This window comes from Balaenoptera borealis (assembly GCF_965194805.1).
Source record: "Balaenoptera borealis genome assembly, chromosome: 3".
Taxonomy (NCBI): domain Eukaryota; kingdom Metazoa; phylum Chordata; class Mammalia; order Artiodactyla; family Balaenopteridae; genus Balaenoptera; species Balaenoptera borealis.
In genome coordinates this window covers 149,183,698-149,206,293 of record NC_138866.1, presented here as the reverse complement: position 1 = coordinate 149,206,293, position 22,596 = coordinate 149,183,698, and the positions used below count along the sequence as shown (strand labels likewise).

The following is a 22,596-nucleotide window of genomic DNA, read 5'->3' as shown; positions in this document are numbered from 1 at the left end:
TTATTATCTGTAAGAACTGCAAGTCAAGGACTATTACTTGAGAATTACTATATAAAGCAACTACTGCATTTCAATAATTATACTGTATTTACTAGGAAAACAAAAGTATTTCACTTTTTATATCATCATACTTGATCTAAACTTTAACTCCAGGCACTCCATGTTTGGATTATTAAATCCCTGCTTTCCCTCCTTGTAAAAAGTAAAAATGGAGTCATTTTAAACTGACATTTTGGGCTTGGTTGGTAGTTTCAGTTAAGTAAAATAGAAGCAATGTAATTACATATTCTATCACATAGCTAGAAGATATTTTCTCTTTGAAAGTTGCATTTTAAAATATTGATTGTCTCAGGAAGCTCAGATTTGCTAATTCATTTCTGTAAGACCAAAAGTGACTTGCCTTAATGAGTTTTGCCTTAGCTGTTATTTGCCATGTGCTTAAAGATTCATAAAATTTCTCAAAAAGGAAATGTAAGTGAAATGCTACATTTTATTTTCTTAAAGGTGCACAGTGGGGCCAGCTTTTGATCACTTTAATGCTGTTCTGCAAAGCAGCTGTGGCTGCGAACTATAATTGTATTTTCATCTTCACTGTAGAGTTCATCTTGGTTTCAAATGCAAGTTGATAAGAAAAAAAAGGGCTAGTTTACCAGTGTGGCCTTGAGTTCTTAAATAACTATCCATAATTTAAAAGATTAAAGTTAATTCATATCATTCAGTGATAGAAAAGTTTTGTCAAGATCATTCCATGTATACCATTAACCAAACAGCTTCCATAAGTGTTCCAACATGAATATCCATATAGTATCCTAGATAGTTTACCTTGCTTCTCTGGACCTAACATTCTACTGTGAAATGATGGGGAGGGACAAGGAGACCTTTAGGGTGCCTTCTAGCTTTGTAGCCTTCCTAGAGTGGTGTCCGTCAGCTATATTTATTCATTGACAGTGTTCCAGGTATGTGAATCTCTATTTTCTGCTTTTAATATCACACTGCTGGAAAGAACTAGAAGGTTATCTAGTCCACCTCTACTTCCTTTCCAGCTGGTTAAACTGAGGCCCCGTGAGGTGAAATGACTAGTCCAAGGTCACCTAGCTCAGTCGTGGCACACTGCCATGTTGTATTGGTATATCCTGTATCAAGCCACAAAGACTGGATATAGGTCAGCTACTTCTACATTTCTTACTTACATTTGTGCATTTGGGTTTCTACTTTTGACTGTACTTTTCAACTTGTCTAAATATTTAGAAATCCTCCAAACAGTCCCGGAAATCTCCAGGAGATGAAGATGACAAGGACTGCAAAGAAGAAGAAAATAAAAGCAGCTCTGAGGGTGGAGATGCCGGCAATGACACAAGAAACACAACTTCAGACTTGCAAAAAACCAGTGAAGGGGTAAGAATATACCTGTAATTTCTCTTATCTTCCTATTAACTTAGAAGACATTTTGCCTCAGAACAGGTTTCATATCTCAGCATTAGTAAACGTTGCCTTAGTAAATGGAGAAACATTCTCAGCTTGACATATACATTCACTCACAGCTCCTGAATAAGTGATCGGATGCTTAGAGTCTGAGAACAAAAGAGAGCTGGGTGGGAATTACACCTGTCTATCAGTTTGGAACTCTGACAGGTTTATTCTTTTTTAAACTAACTTCAGCACCTTGAGAGTTTTTTAGAAGTCAGGCATGAAGTATTGAAATTATGAAATGCCACCTCAGAATTTGACAGTTGTATTTCTTATAAAATGAATGGCATGTTCAAAATAGGGTATTTTATACTGCTGCTTCTTTCTTAGAAGCAGTATGTAATTTAATATACCCATGGGGATTATAAACATTTAAATATTCAAGCTATATGTGAATATTAATGTTTAAAGTAACCAAGGGGAAAACTTGTACACTTTGAATCTTGTTAACTTTTGTTAACCTCTGTTAACTTCAAAGTCACAGGCAAGTCCACCTTTGTAAAAGTTTTAGTGAAGGCAGATTTTGCCCCTGGTCATTTTCCATTAGTCTTTATGAAGACTAATTGGACAGCGGCAAATCATTTTAAAACAATACTGATAAAATAAATTATTATTACTCTTTAGTTAAATTCTGGTTTCAGCTGAGTTCTTGCTTACTCTTGTCATTACTGTTTACCTCTCAACTGTCTCCTCCTGCTTCCAGTTACCTATAATTTTTCCCAAGTTATGATTCTGTTTATTCCCTTGTTTCTCTCACCCAGCTCACTTTACTCCATCCTCTGCCTGTCTTCCTTCTCTTGACCTCTCTCCAATAAATAGTCCTCTATCATTACCTTTGCCTGCAGCCCTCCCAGGGACACAGAGCTGCTAACAGTCACTAAAGGCTTGAGTACCTGACTTGGATTTGATTTTCTTTTTATCTCACCTGCTATCTTCCTTCATCCTAGGTAACTTCAATATGTATATAGCAAAAACTCCCTCAACTTGTCTCCCCTTTACTGCCAATACCATTTCTAGCTGTACTTCCCGTGACAGAGGAAGAGGTAGTTTACACCCGTACTACTCAGTGTGTGGTCTGCAGACAGGTAGCATCAACATCACCTGGGGGCTTGTTAGAAATGCAGAATCCAGGCTCAACCCCAGAGCTATCGAATCAGAATCTGCATTTTAACTAACTGCCCAAGTCATTCATATGCACATTAAAGAGAAGCACTAATCTGCACCTTCCTATCACCAGAGTCCAGAATATCATCTCCTGCTTTCTCCAAGGCTACACCCCATCAGTGGTCCCCTTTCTCTCCTATACTTTTACTTTCTTTTCTGCTGGCTCCTTACTCTCTGCCTATAAACAGTATCAGGTCTCCCTTAACCTTAAAGATACCTCCCTTCCACCATGTATCCTACTCTTTTCACCTTTCTCTTCATCTCTAATTTCTTAAAAGAGTTCTTTCTTCTCCCAGGGTCCATTTTCTCAGCTACTCATGCCTTAACCCAGGGTTCCCCAACCCCCAGGCCGTGGACCGCTACCTGTCAGTCAGAGACCTGTTAGGAACTGGGCTGCACAGCAGGAGGCGAGCGGCGGGCGATCAAGGAAGCTTCATCTGCTGCTCCCCATTGCTCGCTCCCCATTGCCTCCCCATCGCTCGCATTACCGCCTGAACCATCTCCCCCCCCCGCCCCCCGCACCCCGGTCTGTGGAAAAATTGTCTTCCATGAAACCCAGTCCCTGGTGCCAAATAGGTTGGGGACCACTACCTTAACCCATGGCACTCTTGTTTCTTCTTTGACCAGTTCATGGAAACTGCTCTTGTAAAAGTTCCTAGTGATCCTCTCATTGCCAAATCCAGTGTCTCCTTTAGTCTTTATTTTACTCTGCAGCATTTAATACCATTAGCCACTTTCTCCTCCTGACTTTGCCTCCAGGTCACCAGTCTCTTCTGCTTTCTCTCCCAGTGGCTCCTCAGTCTCCTTCTAGAGCACTTTTCTCTAGGCTGTCTTGGCACACTTCCAGTCTGAAAGCTTCCCCTGTTTCCATCTTATGCACTCATGTGGTTTCAGCTGTTATGTATTACTGATGACTTCTCACTCTGTAGCTCTTGCATTGTAGATTCATTTTTCTAATTTAATAAAACCATTTCTACTTTAATAACTTGAAAGCACCTCAGAAGATAGTTGCTACTAGAAGTAACAACAGCAGCAGAGTCAGAGTAGTAGTGGCTAACATTTTTACCATGTGCCACATACTGTGCTAAATGCTGTACATGCATTTGATCCTCATACAAATCCCAGGAGGTAGGTGCAGGTGTTATCTTCATTTTGTAGCTGGGGAAACTGAAGCTGAAAGGATTGGCCCAGGGTCACACAGCTAGTCAGAGCCTGAATTTGAAGCAAGAGCCTGAGATCTTTTTATTTTTAACCTGTTTCTAATAATATAATTTTATACACAAAAGGATATATATATATAATATAAAAATAAAGTAGTAAGCATGGTAATTTAATGAATACCAGAGACCCTACCACTCAGCCAAAACTAGAACATAACAATAACTTGTATCTATATACATGTTCTTCCCCATCCTATCTTCTTCCTACCCAGAGATAACCACTAGCGTTGTATTTATTATTTCTTTTCATTTTCAGAATTTTAGCCCATACCTAACATATACGTATATACTTAAATAATAATTTAATTTTGCTCATTTTTGAGCTAATGCACATATGCAAGAGTTTCTTTAGGGTATGTAAACTCACACTGGACATGCTGAGTCATGAGTTTAAGGTTTTTAACTTTACAAGGTAATGCCAAATTATTTTCCTAAGTTGTTGGACCCGTGTATACTCCCACCATCAGTGTATGAGTTCCCTGTGACTAACTGGGAATTGTCAGACTTTAAAATTTTTGCCAATATAGTGGATGTAAATTATAGTCTAAATTTGTGATTCTTTGATCAATAATGAAGTTGAGCCTCTTTTCACATGTTTATTGACCACCTTTGTTTCCTCTTCTGTGCAGTGCTTGATTTTGGTATTTTGCCCATTTTCCTGTTGGACTTCTTTTCTTACTGACTTGTAGGACTCCTTTACATATTCTGGATTCTGACTACTATGGGTGGTCATATGCATTGCAGATATCTTCTCTAAGCTGTTAGTGAACAGACTTTCTTAATTTTATTGTAGTCAAATGTATCAAACTTTTCTTGTTATGGTTATCGTTTTTCTGTCTTGTTTAAGAAGTCTTTTCCTATCTCAAAGTCAGAAAGGTATTCTCCTATATTTCCTTTTAAAATTGTAAAGTTTTGTTCTTAACATTTCAGTGTTTAATCCATCTGGAATTGATTTTTGTGTATGGTATGAGATAGGCTCCCACTGCATTTTCCCCATAGCATAACCATTTAACCAGCACCATTTATTAAATAGTCTCTCCTTTCCTCTCTGATCTGCAGTGTCATCTGTCATATAGCCATGGGTCTCTCTCTGGGTTCTCTATTCTGTTCCTTTGGTCAGTACTAAACTTTCTAAAATTTTAGTAGCTTTATAATGTGTCCTGATATCTTGTAGGGCAAGTAGCCTAATTTTTTTTTCAAATATTTAATAGACATGGTCCAGGATAGAAGGTCAGAGGGGCTTTTTTTTCTTGATGGGAGAATATACAGCACATATGCTGATCAGAATGATCCAAATATGGAATGATCACAAAATAATAATGTAAGAAAAAATTGCCACAGTAGTGCCCTTCAGAAGGCAAGAAGGCATAAAATCTAGTGCACATCCGGAAGGGTTACCTTACTCCATCCACTGAAGCAGGAGGAAATGCAGAGTGGGCACAGGGGCAGGTAAATGAGTACTTGGGGTGAGAGCGTGCAAAAGTTCTCATCTGATTGCTTTTATCTTCTTAGGAAGCAAGGTTAACATTTGGGAGTGAGAACAGGAAGAAGTGTTGAAAGTTTAAACAAAGAGGAAAAGGGATAAAATAGTTACTTAGAAGAACAGAAGAGTGATTGGACTTGGGAAATGAAGTTGAATTGCCAGACAGCAGTAAGGGCCCACATGAGGTTAGTGGTCATGAATTTAAAGTGAGAACGGTCAGATGGCTATGTGTTTTTCTCCAGGCATATTCAATTGTGCAATCACGGAGTGGCAGAGAATTGCATTTAACTAGAATTGGCGCTTGCCCAGAGAATAAAGGAGGTTCAAGACAAGGGAGTTGCGGGTGTATGCAAGGAAGGGATTAATTATAATGATGGACCCATGGAATCCAAAATATGTTCAGAGGGAAATAAGGATGTGAGGAAGGAGATAGGATCAACAGATTTTGCATATCCAAGAATTCTTGGAGTTGGAGTACTGGATAAAGGGAGCGAGCTGGAAAGATAGGTGGAGATAGAATAGGAAGATGTTTAGATCAAACTGCAGAAGGGTGGCAGTAGGTGCTGATGACAGTGCAGGTGAGTTTGGTATTTTGAGTGGGACAGTTTTTCATTGTGTGAGCACTGTTCACATCGCAGGACATTTAGTACCCTTGGCCCCTGCCCATTAAATGCCACAGGACCTCCAAGTTCTTACAATAACCTAAAATGTTCCCATAATTCCCCCCAAAAAAACAGTGACTTAAAACAGTATTTGCAAATACTCTCAGTGGTTGAGAATCACTTGTCTACGAAATAACCATGGAAATGAGTGACTGAGGTAAGGTGGAAGACGAGATCTTTGGAGAAGAGGAAGTCTAGGAACTTAAGAGGCCAGAGTATTGGAAAGACGATCTCTCTGCATGTTGACATCCAGCAGTTATGGTATTGAATGACAGTGGGCCAGAGCTAAATTCTTCAAGGGGAAAGGGGGAGTGACCCGGGGTGTCTGGAGGTGACTGCAGTAGGGAGGGGTGGTGGTTCACAATATTGAGACTAAAAGCTAGAAGGATTGTTCTTCCTGGGGATGGAAGCACAAGGGAGAGGAAGAATAGCTGAGAAATAGTCATTAAGATCAAGGACACCTTCCCTACCTCGGGGGCCTATAGTATAAGAGCTGTGGCAAAGGAAATAGTTACCATCTGGGGGTTGCAGGAAAAGAAGCAGCACTATCTTCAGTGGAAACCAGGTTTCAGTTAGAACAAGTTGATGAGTAAAATATCTCGTGAATTTAGGAAATTTGCTGATGGCTATGATTTCCAAGGGGCCCAGTGGAAGAGATTGAGGAATCTGGTTTGGGGGCAGTGGGAGCATTTAAGAGATGAGGTTATAAACGAACATGTATAAAGTGACTGAGGATGAGAGTCCAGGAAGTGATAGATGCTCTGGAGCCCATCTTGTGGCAACCGAAGTAAGCAAGAATAAAGGGCATAGGGAAAAAGGATTATTGATGGCTCAAGGCAGATAGTGGTGTTAAGTTATGAATATTGGTAAAGAAAGGAAAGAAGAGGTTCTTACAAGGAACCCACAGACTTCTGAGACACCCTTTATTTCCAGAGGCCCTCTGCCTTCATCCTCACCCCTGCTAGTGGAAGCATGAGGCAGAAAGGGGTAGGCTCCAGAAGTCTTAGAGCTCCCCTTCTTGACTCACGTGGCTTTGAAGTGGAGGGGACTAATCTTTGTGGCCAGGAAGCCATGCAGATAATATACCTGCTTTATTGTCTCTTGCCATGTGACAAATTATCCCAAAACTCAGTGGCCTAAAACAGCATTTTCTATGAGTCAGGAATCCAAATAGACGTAACTTGTTGATACCTCTATCTCGATCTCTCCAAAGCTGCAGTTAAAAGTATTAGCAGGGGCTCAGATCATTTTGAGGCTCAACTGGCGGGGGGGGGGGGGGGGTCCTCTTCCAAGCTCACTCAGAAAGTTGTTGGCAGGATTCGGTTACACACAGCTTACTGGGCTGAGGGCTTCAGTTCTTCATTGACTGTTGGCCAAAGGCCTCCCTTGGTTGCTTGCCACATGAGTCTCTCCATAAGGCAACTCCAGCATGGCAGCTGGCTTCATTAGCAAGAGAGAGAATGCTAGCAACACAGAAGTCAGTCTTTTGTTATCCCATCACTTTTGCCTCATTCTGTTTATTAGAAGCAAGTCACAAGGTCCAGCCCACACTCAAAGGGAAGGTATTACACAAGGGTATGAATACCAGGAGGCAGCCATCATTGAGATCCATGTCAGAAAGCTGCCCATCCCTGAACCAACCACTGATAACAAGGGGATTAGAACTGGCTCAGACCAGTCAGGTTCTCCCCATCCCTGGAGCTGGAGTCAAGTCCCCAAATCACAAGGCTATCACATAATTGTGGGGAGGAGCAGAGGATAGAATAAATGTTGGGAGGACAGCCAGAGAGTTCACTGTAACCACTAACCAATATTCACACCTTTATTCTTCTGACTCTGGACCTATTGTTCTTCCTGCCATATAGTGCTGCCTCCTTATGTCTTGCCATTGTCCTCTAGATCAAGCCCAGACTCCTTATTTCAGCATATAATGGCCTTCACACTCCAACCCCAATTTATCTTTTCAGTCTCATTTCTCACCATTCATTCTCATTTATTCTAAGCCAGTGGTGCATCAAGCTGGCTCAGGACCCCTTTAATACTCTTAAAAGTTATTGAGCGCCCCAAAGAGTTTTTGATATAGCTATTGATATTTACTTAATTAGAAATAAAAACAAAATTTTAAGATATTCCTTTAAAGTAATAATAAACCCATTACTTAGTATAAATAACACGTTTTTGTGAAAAATAAATGCATTTTCCCCAAAATTTTTTGAGAAAAATGGTACGGTTGACATTTTGAAAAATCTCTTTAATGTCTGCTTTAATAGAAGACATCAGGCAGGATTCTCATATCTGCTTCTGGATTCAGTCTGTTGTGATATGTTATTCTGGTTGAAGTATAGGAAGAAAATGTGGTCTTATATAGACATGTAGTTCTAATTTTCACTTAAAAGCTCAGATTTTATCATTGGCGACAAATACTGCCATTTTCCTTGAAATAATAGGCTCATTTCATTTATTTTTGACAAAGTGCCAAATACCCAAGTCTGAATAACCATAGTTTATCTGTCATCATTTTTTGCAGTAAAACTGGTGCTCCATAAAATGATCCTATGACTTCACCTGCCTCATAACTTCTGCTTACTATGTTCTGGGTGTCCTTCAGCTTCACTGCCACCCTACAGCCTTTCAATGTGCCTCATATTCAAATACCTCAAGAGAGAATCTGATTGGATTAGCCAGCCATTATCCAGTATAGAAGTGGTGTGGCGCTGGGCATGGCAACCAGCGCGATAAGGAACAACTTCTGGCCGCTTACGTGGAGGAGGCTTCCAGTCTAGCAAATACTCAGAACAGTGTGTCCAGAACATTCACCATTATGAATTAGCAAGATATATTTTCACACACAGGTGCACAGAGAGTGATTATGGTATGAGAAGTTAAAAAAATTAGATTTATAATTTGGTTTTATAAGTACTCATTTGATAGCACCTTGTTTAAAGACCCCACCCCCCAAAAAGCATGTCCTTAAAGTTATAGTCACATTTTGCTACCACTTGTACTTTGTTTGGAGCACTAGTAATATTCTGAGGCTGCCATCAGACTCTCTGTTCCAAACATACTCTTCAACATGGATTGAGTAGTTGTTACTATGAATTTTCTACCAATGTAAACATAGAATGTATTGCCTTTCACATTAATATTAATAAAAAGACATTGTTATAAAGAATTTTCTTTGGTTGATTAACAATTTTTCATTGTTTTAATGGGTGTCTTCCTCCTTCATAAGGGAGGAAAATCCTCCAAAGTCTGTGAGTATAATCTTATTTCTAGTGTTTTTCTTTGTTAGGAGTCACCAGGCAACTGAATCTTCCAAGTTCACAGATTTTAAATGTAATTTTTATTTGATTGGCTTTCTCATTTTGGTAGGAACAAAGAAGGCTAAGAAATGTACTTCTGCCATCTTGAATGGATGGTAGGTTTAGTAACGTTTCCTATTTGAAGGTTCTGGAATTATTTGTATATTGTATTATGTACGGTACAGGATAGATTTTGGCTGCATAAGTGAAAACATACCCATGAGTGAGCACGTGTATGCTTACAAACAAGTTCATTCACTCAGTGAAGTAAAGAGCTGAAGCAGGGTGTTTTTAGAAAAAATATTGGGGGCCCGAGTTCCCTCTTTCATTCATCTCATGAGAACATTACTAAGGGGTTTAATGTATTTGGGATAATGATGAAGAAAACAAAAATAGCATCCCAGTGGGGAAATGTAACCTGATACAATTTAAAGTGGGACCCAGATTGAAACATAATTCTTTTAGGAAACGGAAATATTTTATCTTTGTCACATGGATGTAATCTAAATTTTAACAGAAATCTAGGCTTCCGTTCTTTTTGTACATCTTGATTTTATTAACTTTTGTATTTCTTTGAGCCATATGTCACAAGTAATTAAGTTGTAAATATTATAGAGAATAATCTGCATACTCTTCAGATACTTTTAAAATTTTCAGGAATTTACCCTTCCTTCTGACACCAAAGTCCTCACAAAGATGGATTATCTTGATTTTTCCATGGACTGTATGTATCCCAGCAATACGTAGTACTGGAGTTGTACAGAGTGCATGCTACTGCACTCTGTTCCCTGCCAGACAGTAGACAAAGTTTATTGGTTTTTTCCCTTTTTTTTCTTAATATTAGCTACATTGTCAGTGCCCTTTCCAATTAGACTTTTTTTTTTTTAATTTAATAATTTATTTTTGGCTGTGTTGGGTCTTCGTTTCTGTGCGAGGGCTTTCTCTAGTTGCGGCAAGCGGGGGCCACTCTTCATTGCGGTGCGCGGGCTTCTCACTATCGCGGCCTCTCTTGTTGGGAGCACAGGCTCCAGACGCGCAGGCTCAGTAGTTGTGGCTCACGGGCCTAGCTGCTCCGCGGCATGTGGGATCCTCCCAGACCAGGGCTCGAACCCGTGTGCTCTGCATTGGCAGATTCTCAACCACTGCGCCACCAGGGAAGCCTTTTTTTTTTTTTCTTAATGGAACACTAAAAATGCCCTAGTCGTTCCTTTAGGTTTTTGCACTGATAGGTATAAAGCAGAGCCTCAGGGGCTGTTCTTGCTAAGTATTGTTAATGCTGCAGTGCAGGTTGGAATCTCAGAAAACCCAGTTATATACTATAAAGGTGTGGATAGCTTTTATTCTTAATATCCAAAATCATCTAAAGGCTTGTTTTCTTTCTTTTTTTTCAGACCTAACTACCATAATGAATGCTGCATATTAAGAAAACCACAAGAAGGTTATACGTTTGGTTGTCTAATATTCTTGGATTTGATATGAACCAACACATAGTCCTTGTTGTCATTGACAGAACCCCAGTTTGTATGTACATTATTCACATTCCTCTCTGTTGTGTTTGGGGGAAAAAAGACATTTTAGCCTTTTTTAAGGTTATTGATTTAATTTCTTGTTATTTGGTTGCATGAAGTTGCCCTTAACCACTAAGGATTATCCAGATTTTTGCACAAGCTTATACAAGTCTAGGATCCTTTATCAAGGCAGTTATGTTCATCAGTCTCCTGCCTTTACTCCACCATCACCAAACACTCAGTTAAATATAAATTAGCATTTTTTAAAATGACCACTCAACATAATGCTTAAGGGATTTCCTCTCTGTGACAGAACCCAGGAACCAATTCCTAGATACACAATGTTGGCATATTGAAGATAAACTTAAAATTGTTCTTCAGTTTTGAGGCCATGTGTAAAGTTTAATCATATTGTAAAATATCTATTCCGTATTAGAAATAGCTAGTTGACAGCTTATACTTCTCAAAACTCATGTTGTTAACGTACACAAACTCAGTTTCTATATGTGAAGTTAGTGAGTCTTTTGTGTTACTCCAAAATAAAGGCAATGATTTATTTTTTCCCAGTCTCAATACAATTTGAGCTAACCACTCAAGCTGGATACTTTACATTTTAAAGCTGGAATCAGCAGTAGCCCTATGGGAAGTAAGACAAAGCATTGACTTTTAAATATAGACTTTTAAAATGATCTGTTGTTTTCTTTTGGAACTAGAATTAGAATAGTTAATACTCATCCACAAACCATTATTATGTGTACATTATTGTTGCAATTGTGATAATAGAAAATTTTATTTATTTTTATGCCAGCTTATATTGTGAGAACACATTTAGTCAGTTTGGGTTTTATCAATCCTGTTATGCTTGTCCTTGGAACATCTTTCGCGTATTCGAGGTTTGTAGTTGAAAAGTTTACTGTAAAAAAAAAATCAAAAACAAAAAAATGTATTGTTTTTACAGAATAAATTTATTGGAATGTGTACTGGGAGTAAGGTTTGAGGTTGTAAACAACTAAGTTAGTGTAATTTGGCTTCATATATGTAATGTGAGGTATTAATGTAATTCATATATTAAAGCAAAAATTGTTAACAGCAAGTTGACAATAGAATCAAGTGCAGGTGAGGGTTTTCTTTTAACACTCTATGGGTTTTAGGGTTTTTTTAAACACTGTGGGGAGGGAGAGGAACTGGCTACATGATTGCTTGCACGTCTAAGATACTTACCAGTTCAGTGGACCCTAAATTCCACACACTTGACATTATCCATGCATTGATTTGGACCCCATTTTCTTTTGGTTTTCTTATTTTGGTGAAGAGCTAGTAAATAACATGAAGGAAAAACATGAGTGGCTCTAAAAGCTTAGGGCCACTGATGATGATGATGGTAGGGGTGGTGGTGGTGATGATGGCAGCTGAGGGCATGAAAGCGCCAGTCCACTTACCACTCCCGGGCTCTGAGGAGGCGGCTGGATTTTTGGTTTGTTTCTCTTACTTATTAGCAAATATTGATTTTCCTCTATTATACTCACTCACATTTCCAAATATGAAAAGTTCATTAAAAGATAGTAGGAATGCCAGTCCAGTTCTTTTTCCTTAAAAGGTACTTTTTAATTTTGAATATTTTAATTTAAAAGTAATGAAATTTAATTCATGAAAAGTCCTCTTCATTGCTCACACTAAAACATGAGAATGTAGATGACATTTTGAACTGGAACATATAACTGACAGATTTTTAAAACAAAAAGCATAAAGACTACAGAACTTTTTCTGAAAAAAAATATACAAAATGTTTCAAATTTAATAAGATTTGTCTTCATAAAAGACCAAAAATAATTTATTAAAAATATACACAGAAATAAAATAGAAACATTTCCAGTCACCAATAAAATAAGGGTAATGATAAAGTTATAGATCCCTCCTTAGCTATTTAGACTCACAAAAAAATTTCAGTAAAAGCAATTTTTGAAACAGCAGTAAATAATATACTTTCCTTGGGAAAACATTTTTCAAACAACATTTTTAAATATTACGATAATTTGTCTTTTATACTGAGGTTGATAATGAAACATAGATCTTATATGCAAAAATATTTCTCCATCTGTATTTGCTACTTTGAAATTTTTAATATGCATAGACCATTTTCACTTTTGAACAGTTTCCTTTTCATGCTCACTATTATAGGAGCTAAATTGTAATTTTTCACTTATATTTAAACTGTGCAAACAGAATATTGAGATAGGTGGTCAAGTTTATTCACAAATAACTTGAAATATATTATTTCTTTAAACAAGCTTTCTGAATAACTTCAATTTTCCTTCAAAAAAAGAAAATTTATCCACATAATTCCTATGATAGCTCACATATACAGTACGGAGCAAGAATTTATGTATTCTTAAATGTTCCTGTATGGGAAGAGAGTGGAATGGGACCAAATATTGGTACCAGAATAACAAAAGTCAGTCATTTAGAGAGAAAAAACATAAAATAATGAATGCTTTTATTCAACTTTTTCATCTGCCTTTGTTTTTATGAAGAACTCTGGTTTGTAGATACAGCGATAGGCCAAGAGCTGAGGAAGAACTCCATATGCTATGTTTAATGCTAAAAAAAGGATTTTCGCTTCTTCAGGGACTCTGTAGATATAAGCAGTTCTAGCATGAAGAGAAGCACCGATGTGAGAAAACTGAGCCTGTTGCATTAAAAAAAGGGGGGGGGTAAGCATGAATTTTGTGTTTAGTTGGATGCACGATGAGTTCTGAATGATTCATTCAGACCATGCTGCTGTGCCCTCAAAACTAGGACTTTCAAACAATCCATAGTCTTCAATATTTCATTGAATTTAGGGCCAGTCTTGACTTAACTGTTCAAATAAAGTAAACCTTCTTTAGCACGTCTTTATCAGGCTAGCTGTTTTTTAACGCATCTAGTGCCCCCATACCAAACAGTAGTGGCTCAATTTAACAAAAAATCTGAATAAAATCTGCTTTTTCCTGATTTACATTCTGGAGATATCCTATATAGGAACTCAGTTTTGGCTCACAAAATGTGTTCCAATAAAAATGAAGCAAGTACAGAGTTTAGACAGCTTAAAATATTTTTAGCCTAACTATTTAAAGAGAAGCACTGAGGGAGGGCCTCAGCTTCATTTATCAGTTCTTTCACCTACTCCTTGGAGCAAGAGCTCAAAGCCCTTCATTATGCATTTGTTTGTTTATTTATTCACGTATTTGTTTTTTTATGCAACTTAAAAAATACTAAGGGTTGTTTTGTAAGATAAGGTGGGGGTAGGGATTTGGTTGCTCTTTAAAAAATGGCAAATATACATGCAGGCAACCTTTTCAAATCAAATTATTTAGAAGTATGGCTTGTCAGCATAATCTGAGTTTACAAAACAGAAAGGCAAGAGCTTCCCATTTGTACTTAGATTACTTGTTGAGAACATGCATTCAGAATGTGCCAGTTGGTCTTTTTTGAATACTTTTCATAAGCACAGGGGAAACTATTAGAAAAGGCTTCTGTGAAAGTATTTCCTCAGGATCCTTGTATCATTACAGAATGCAATCCTGGAGTCTGCATTTCATATCTTACTGAAATTCAAGATATACACAAATAAAGGATTGGGAATCTAAATGTGATAAGTGGTGACTTAGTTCATCAGGATCAAAGTGAAGAGACAGAAGATACTATAAGGAAGGCACAGAAGTAACAAGAATGAAAACTAAATAATTTGCTTTAAATACATATGAGTTATCTTACATTTCGTTCCATATGAAATCAGTTTATTCTGCTAAGTGGTTAATAAATCAGTTTATTCTGCTAAGTGGTTAACAGAGATAAAAGTGTTACTTAGCACTTGACTTTACTATGATGAGCAAAGGACAAGTTTTCATAAGCAGTATGTATACAGATTGTATCAGTGACAGATTTTAACAGGTTACATTTTTGCAAGTTACTGATACATTCTGGGGGCCTCTGGTAGTTTTGCTGCTTTCTGGAGATAGAAATTAAATTAGCGTGGTGTGTTGCCAAGCACCCAGGGACCAACGCCAGTGCCAATGCAGGAATTGTCTGCATTGTGATCTGTGAGGCACTGAGAGGGCTCTGCCCTCAAACACACCTCCCCCGGGGCATATGCCCAAACAGAACCCAGCAAACGTTAAGCATTTCATCTCTGGGCTAAAAAGACCTTGAGAGTAAAGGGCGTTTGAGAGGCTGCCCTGAGGAGCTGCTCTTGTGGACATTCTAGGAACACTGAACAGGAACTTGGCCCCCGTCACTGTTTTCTTCTAGGGCCTATTTTGAATAACAGTATTTTTCTGAATATGTAACTAAATTTTTTCTTCTGGACTAGAGGCCAGATTTGAACCATGGTTTTAAGAAATGTGCATTTGGTGTCTATCTTTGTAGACACTTATACACATCTCAAAAATCACCAAATTTGGGGAAATGCGAACCATAGTTTGAGAGAATAATATGAGCAATCATGCCTACTTGCATAGGGAACCTGCTAAAACGTCTGATTTCGTAGGCTTTTTTGCTGCACTAACCGGTGCAGTTAATACCTCATTTTCACAAACAGCAAACTCATGGCAACATTAAAAAATGATCGTGTCCTTAGATTAGATTGTAAGCCCACCGGGCAGGTACTGTGTCTGATGTTTTGTGTGGCACCTATCACATTGTTAGAGCTCAATAAACGTTCAACAGTAATGGTCTTGTGACTGTCAAAATGCAAAAAAGCTTCTACAAAGCATTTCTCTATTTTTATACCTATTTTAGTAGGCCTTTTGCTTCAGAATGTTTTAACAAGGGGCAAAGATGATTGCACTTCTAATCAAAAGAAGTATGTAATTGAGAGAAAAAGCCTGAGGCCAATTTTCTGCAGTTTCCGGTACTGCTCATAGTTCAAATGGGTGTACTTATAGTGGCCTCACCTCTAGCTGAGTGAGCAACCCGACCATAGCTTCCTCCCAAGGCATATGGCGTCCAGTTTCCAGGGTGCTGAAGTTTCAGAAAACCCTCATTCTCACTTGAGGAGGGTTCCCTTCCCAAGCACATAGCTGCTAAGGGGCTGCACCGTGTCTCCTGGGTGATTTTCCCACCAGCACATGAGACCTCCTTATGACAGGGCCGAAGAGCTCAGCCTGAGCACTGTGCTAGTAGGATCTGGTGGCTTGGTGACCTCAGTGCTGCTGAACTGACACATGGCCAAGATGACAGGTTCAAGTTATGGATCCCAGAAATTTCTCCAAAATTCAGTGATGTGAGGTTGAGCCCCTAATAATTTTTCTTCTACTTCATTCTAAATCATTTTTCACCTTAAATTTAGTTAAGAGATTTACTTTGATTTTTTTTTTTTAAAGAATGGATGGTTGGGATGGAAAACAAGGCAATAAAGGCAAAGAAAAAGGTTAAATTTTAATAGCTCTGTTTTCCTATAGAGACAACCTGGAAAGAATTTGACTAAAAATCACAGTCTTGGTTCCAGAAAGGAGAATTGAAAGAGTTTTGTGTGTCCACATAAATATTATAGGCAAAAACTAATGTGAACATTGGGACAGTAGCCAGGCTGTTTGGCTGATATGGTATAAATAGCTAATCTAGAACCGTGTTACCGTTTCTTAGGGTTTTCTGAGCGCCATAGTCTTGTGGTTAAGAACACTGAATCTGGAACCAGATTGACAGCGTCAAATCCCAGCTTCACCGAAAACCAGCAATATGACCTTGTGTTAGGTATGTAACTACCTCTGGCTCCTCACCTGAAAAGCAGAATAATAATGGAGTCCACCTCATAGGATTGTTATACAGGTTCAATGAGTTGATCTTTGTCAAGTGCTTAGGACAGTGCCGAGCACATGGAGCTCTTCCACAGACAGATACAAAACCCAAGTGACATACTTGTTCATGATCTGGCACTCTACTTGCTTGAAAACCTGGGCCCTTTGTTGTTAGATTCCCTTGCTGATCTTTTGACAATTTCAAGACTGTCTGTCTCCACCAAAGGATAACAAGCACATAAAAAGACATTAAACCCAAGCTCTAGTTTTAATACTAAAGAAGATGTTTAGTGATGAATCACATCAGAAGCAAATGATTAAAATGAGATTTGCATTAGTATCCCAATTATCCATGTTCTTCCTAAACCTTTACTTTCAGGTTTTCTTAAAGGCTTCCATAAAGGAAAAAACTTAATAAAACTTGTCCCCCAGTAGAGTCAACTCTTGACAACCAGATTATCCACAGATGAGCCTGCAGACCCTTTTGTGAGAAAGTACATGGCACCTGCATAGCCAGGGGGTGGGAGAGTCTGAGGCAGCAGGTGGGAAGGGGCCCTGGCATTGCCTGACTGAAGTGGAACTGCTCCTGCTTCCATGGCTGCGAGCTGTTAATTGGATGGCATGGCAGGCTCCCTGCCAAACCCACTGTGAACCTGTCCCAGAGCTTTCTTCCAGTTTCTCTGATTTTTAGGTAATTACACGCAATACACACAGCTACAGATTAATGTATCTTCTGAGCAACATAAGGCATTTCTCCTCCGAACTCTTACTGGGAAGCTTCTAACAACAACAATATTAACAAAAGCAACAAAGAGGCCCACAGCTTATAATGTGCCAGGCACTGCTCTACACCCTTTACACATATTACCTCATCAAATCCTTAACAGCAGCTCTATGAGAAAGGTACTATTATTTTTTTTTTTTTTTTTTTAGAAAGGTACTATTATTATTCTTACTTTATAGAAGAGGAAACAGTATCAAAGAGGTGAGTGACCAAGGTCACTGAAGTGATCAGTGAATGAGATTCGAACCAGTCTGCCTCCAGAGCTCATGGTCTTAACCATATTAACTATATCTTTTCTTTTAATTTTCAGTGATATTTTAGCAGAGAAAAATTCTTCAGTTGATTAAAAAAATGCTAATAAGTAGATCTAAACAGCCTGTAATACTTTTCAAATTAGACTTGAAACTTTGATTTTATATGAAAAGATACTTGGGTTAAAGTCCCCAATGGAACTCTTCGGTGTAAAATGTGTCCTGGTTTTATTGCATTTCAGTTTACCTTTTGATTTATCTTTTGATTTCTGAAGGCAGCAGGTTTGGCAAATTCCTAAATGGTCTGAAATGAGGGACCTAATAACTACTAACCATGTTTTCCATTGACTTGTACTGATCTAGAAGTTCTTCAAGGATTTTTTTCGTATTATTAAGTCACAGGTTCTTGGGAGTTCACTAGATCTTACAATAAAAGCAGATTTTGATAAAGTTAGTGGGATCATGAATACATAAAGCTTCTAAATTAGGAATGGCAGTTTTAGCAAGCTCGGGGTGCTAATCACGGTAATGGAGAGCTTCTATGATGAATGTGTCCGATATCCTCTCAAGATGAGAATTCATTTCGTGAGCAAGTATTCGCTAAGCAGAAGACAAGTCACACGACTGGGATTCAGCATTCTCATCATATGCACTGTTTTGTCGCAGTATGATTTGTAACTTTTCCTTAGGCTAAACACTCTGAATAGGTAGATATTAAAGCCCAGCTAAGAGTTATGGGAATGTCAGACACATAATTCTCAAGATTACACCATTCTTCTGTTGGGTTGGGAGAAACATCCTTCTGACATTGACGGAATCTAGTCGACAGCCTCAGGCTACCTTTGCAAATTGGGCAGTGATGGATAAGACCAGAGATTTCTTCAAGGCCTGGCGTATGGCTGAGACTGCCACTGCTGCTGCCAGCCGCTCTGCTGTCCACACTGCCTTTCCCAGAACCTCCTGGCTGGAGTCACAGGTGCCTGTCTGCAAGCTTAGCCTCACTAGCAGGTACAGTGTAGGGTTCACCTTACTGTTACAGATTTAAGTACCCATTTGCCCCCAAGCTCTGACCATCCTAAGCCTCCTGACTCTGCTGACGCTGTGCACATGGCTAGGCCCTGGCCTAGGTCTTCCTGCCTAGTTCTCAAGTTGTCTCCTGAGACTTGACCAGGTCCAACACTTGGCCTTACTCTTGCCAGCCTCCTAGCTGATGGCACTCAGTGTTCCTGCATTAGGGCGTGGTGCAGGGCAGGCCAAGGTACATGGCATGCAGAGGAAGCTGGATTGTGCAGGCAAAAGCACACGGGTAATGAGTAGATGTTGAACCCGGAACAATCTAATCAAGGGGCTGGTAAGAGTGGGGCGAGTGGGAGGCCCTCTGTACCCTCTAACCGGGGCACACTCCAACATCTAAACGCTCCCGCAGTCTTCTCAAGTCTATTCGGCCAGTAAAGCCCACAGCTCAGGTGTCATTGCCTCCCACTCCCAGAAGGTCCTCTTTAACTCCTACACGCCACGTACAAAGTCTTACTCTGCTGTAGGATTCTGGAGCATAGTTAATTGTTTGCATGAGGAGAGGGATAACACAACGGAGAAGAATTTGGGCTTTGGAGTCAGATGGGATTTTATATCCCTCTTCTAGTAACTTTGTGACCTTAGGCAAGTAACAACTACCCTGGGTCTTGGCCTGCTTATCTTTAAGTGAGGCTTTTGAAAAACTTGCAGAGATGATGCTGTGTGTTCATCACACAGTTTCTTCTGAGGCACACAGGAAGACCACATGTATCAGCCACCTCTGCGGTTGGGTCGGTGCCAGGCCTGACTCTTGAAAATATCCCACATGATCTTTGCACAAGCAATAAATAAAACTTTATTTTTAACCACTGGGTATTTGCTACTCCAGCAGAGCACACAGCCTGTCTTTACACAAATAGGTAAGTAAAACACTTAGCATGGCTTGCCTTGCATGAAGTAAGGTAATGAGAGCTCAGCCTATCATAGTGGCAGTGGAGCTGTAAAAAAAGTGGCGGATTTGCAAATTACTCTGGCGAGAGAACTAACCAGACCTAGTGATGGGCTACACGTAGACGGTAAGGGAATGGGAAGTGTAAAGAACTACTCCACATTTTTGACTTGAGCTGCTGGATGCCAGGAAGGGCTATTTTCAGAGATGGGGAAATGAAAGAGAAGTTGTGGGGAGGATCAGGAGTCCTATTTTAGACCTTAAATCTGAGATGTCAGTAAGACACCCAAGTGAAAAGAAGGAGTTCGGAATTAAATATAAGAGTCTGGGAACACTTTGAGCTAAGGATGGGAAATTAAAAGTCATCACCTTATAGTTGGTATTGAAAGATATGGAAATAAAGACCCACACCAAGGCCTGAGAAATAAGGTATTCAGAGGTCTGCAAAGAGGGTAAATACTAGTTCTCTTTCCTTATGTCCTTCAAGGAAAGGACAGGAAACATTACTTTTGAATACTGCATCAACTTTTTTGATATTTATATTCTAATTCTATAGTTAAGAAGAAGTACCTCAGACTGGAAAGATTGAGCCCAATGTATTAACCCATAAGTGCTGTTACTGGTTTTAAACCCTGTAAATTCTAGTGTGTCTTTTTGCCATCATAATTATTATACCATGAATATAATTAACTGTACACGCCTAGACTTCCTGGATGAACCTCATTTTTATGCCTGCTTGAAAAGAGCGAGACAAAGATAATGATTTTAAAAGATGAGTTCACTTGGGTTTTCTAATTTACAGTAATAAAAGAACAAAATAATTTTCCTTGTTCATAAGATCAATTTGTTTTGATAGGTTGTTATAAAAATATGGTTTGAATGATAATTCTATAGATACTTTCATTCCCAGTTCAATGAAGTAAGCATTCACTGAACATCTACTGTAGGCCAGAGGCTTGACTAAGTACCAGAGGGGAGGAATGGAATGACAGGCCCAGCTTCCCAGGAGCAGAACTTTTTTAAAACCAGTTTCCCTGGTCCTGTGTAGCATAATATAGTCAACTTCTGAAATCTTAAATTCAGATAGACATCTTAATGATAACAGGTCTCAATTCTCTTTTAGTAGCTGTGGTGCTCAGAGACTGGGAAACAGCAGTGCCGCTTGCTGGGTATATGACCTTGAACAAATCATTTAATCTTGCTGGGCCTCAGTTTCCTCATCTGTATAACTGAATGGCGCACCTACCAGATTATGAGATTTAAGTAATGCAGAAATGTCTTCCAAAGAACTGTAAAGCAAAGGGCACAACATATCTAATAACTGTTTCCTACCCTAAAACACAGAGCAGAGATATTTTTTAGACACTCAACAATGACAGCCAAATCCCCAATAAACTTTCTTAACAGCATATTCTTAGTACCTGAGCTAGACCTCCAGCATGTATCAGGGTTATGTCAGGCATCCAGGAGCATCCAGGAACCACTAAGCCATAAAGCGCCATCACAAAGTAAGGGACAGAATAGAACAGATATGCCAGCATCTGCATGGAACAGAGAAATAACGTCATCAGTAAATTAATAGTTAATCTGGCCTTACGAAAAGCACAACATTTTCATCAATTAACATTTTCGCCTTAGAAAACGTTAACTCCTATTTCCTACATGGTATCACATTTTCCCATTCTTAAAAAAAAGAGAGAGAAAATTAATTTTAGAAAAATCTTAGGCTTCATAACTGCTTGACCTGGATTTTAGCATAAGCAGCAGGATCCTTTAGGTAGGGCTCTTGAAATTGCGTATATAATCGGCAGAGCTCAGCTGGGCAATCCAAAGCAATCTACGAACAAAAATGAATGCATTATAAAGATACAGTCACATCTGGTTCTTATGTTTGCTGATAAGGCTAAATGTGCCAGGTTTAGTCACAAGCTGCTTTCTATTTAACAAAAGCTATTTTAGAAGCTCATCAGTAAAAAAAGGAAAGAAAATAAATATTCTACAGATTTACTCTGAAGAGATTAAGTAGAGGTTAATAGTGGAGAAGGAAATGGAAACTAATGCTCTGTTCTTGGGGATCTTTCGAGTATTCAGTTTAAATGTCTAGGTTTGGCTAACCAAAGCACAGCTTGCTTTAGATTATCAGTTTCACTTTTCCTGGGAATAACTCACCAACTATTCCCTGCAGGAAGAAAAGTACATTTCTATACCAAATTCATCTATACTGTGCTTTGCAAGATTCAAAAATAGCATCCTCCTATCTCCAGTGCCTCACAGAGTAAATGGCCTTTGGGGGCAGTAAAGGATAATGATTTGAAAGTGAGGTCCTCTCTGAAGCCACCTCCTATATCCACTTTGAAAGAGGGCAGAGCAGATTTAGTCACGGCAGAGTAGACTTTAGGCCACAGAACAGACAAAGTGTCTCTGGCACATTACTGGGTCCCCTCTGAGTCACCTCCCTCAGGTACCATTCCTTGTGTCCTTAGCCATAAATGTTGTCCCACCTAAATAACATGAACACGTCAGTGGCAGAGTTGGTAAAAATGGGCCCCAACCTAAAAGCCCCACCTACCAAGGGTACACACTCACCCATGCACACGTTTTTCTCATGTGCACAGGCGAGTGGAGATGGCTATGCAAGAAAACAGTTGGGGCTCATTTTTATTGTTGCTGTTTTTGTTCTTTTGACTTTAGGAATTACAGCAAACTAAACAAAGAATGGTTTCAGTGCTCTGTGGTCTGAGCAAAGCCTATGGCCCTGCTTTCTCCTTTACTTCCCTTCCATGCCACTCCTATTAGCCAACTCTGCTCCAGGAAGTTTCTGATGATCCACAGAGGGAGACAGCTCTTAAGACTACTCACCCTGACCCAGCTAGCCGCCCCAAAACAATGAATCAGCTGCATCAGTTTACACTTGCCACTCTGCCCCCCAACTGCTGTGTAATGCCAGCAGCCTTAGAACAGTAATTGTCATTAAAGCTAAATATAATTACCCGTGTAATTCTGGCTGCTCAAATTTAT

At 39.1% G+C, this 22,596-nt stretch overlaps 2 protein-coding genes across 19 annotated transcripts in view; one reads left to right on the top strand and one right to left on the bottom strand.

Moving 5' to 3' along the window:
• Window positions 1-15,513, top strand: part of HDGFL3 (HDGF like 3) — a 78,277-nt gene extending 62,764 nt beyond the window's left edge. For 2 of the 6 annotated variants that reach the window (XM_082388586.1, XM_082388581.1), the window contains 3 exons: window positions 1,249-1,395; window positions 5,364-5,519; window positions 10,690-15,513. In XM_082388586.1, coding sequence (XP_082244712.1) covers window positions 1,249-1,395; window positions 5,364-5,408 — 192 coding nt within the window. In that variant the 3' untranslated portion in view covers window positions 5,409-5,519; window positions 10,690-15,513. The other 4 variants (XM_082388582.1, XM_082388583.1, XM_082388584.1 and 1 more) reach the window with 4 other exon arrangements.
• The window catches only part of TM6SF1 (transmembrane 6 superfamily member 1), a 61,956-nt gene that overhangs the window by 21,501 nt on the left and 17,859 nt on the right, over window positions 1-22,596 (bottom strand). For 6 of the 13 annotated variants that reach the window (XM_082388542.1, XM_082388552.1, XM_082388543.1 and 3 more), the window contains 3 exons: window positions 21,323-21,415; window positions 21,000-21,119; window positions 10,173-13,492 (listed from right to left, as the gene is read on the bottom strand). In XM_082388542.1, the coding sequence (XP_082244668.1) occupies window positions 13,301-13,492; window positions 21,000-21,119; window positions 21,323-21,415 (405 nt within the window). In that variant the 3' untranslated portion in view covers window positions 10,173-13,300. Of the gene's footprint in view, window positions 1-10,172; window positions 16,563-20,999; window positions 21,120-21,322; window positions 21,416-22,596 lie in introns of those variants that run through there. The other 7 variants (XR_014243490.1, XR_014243491.1, XM_082388550.1 and 4 more) reach the window with 5 other exon arrangements.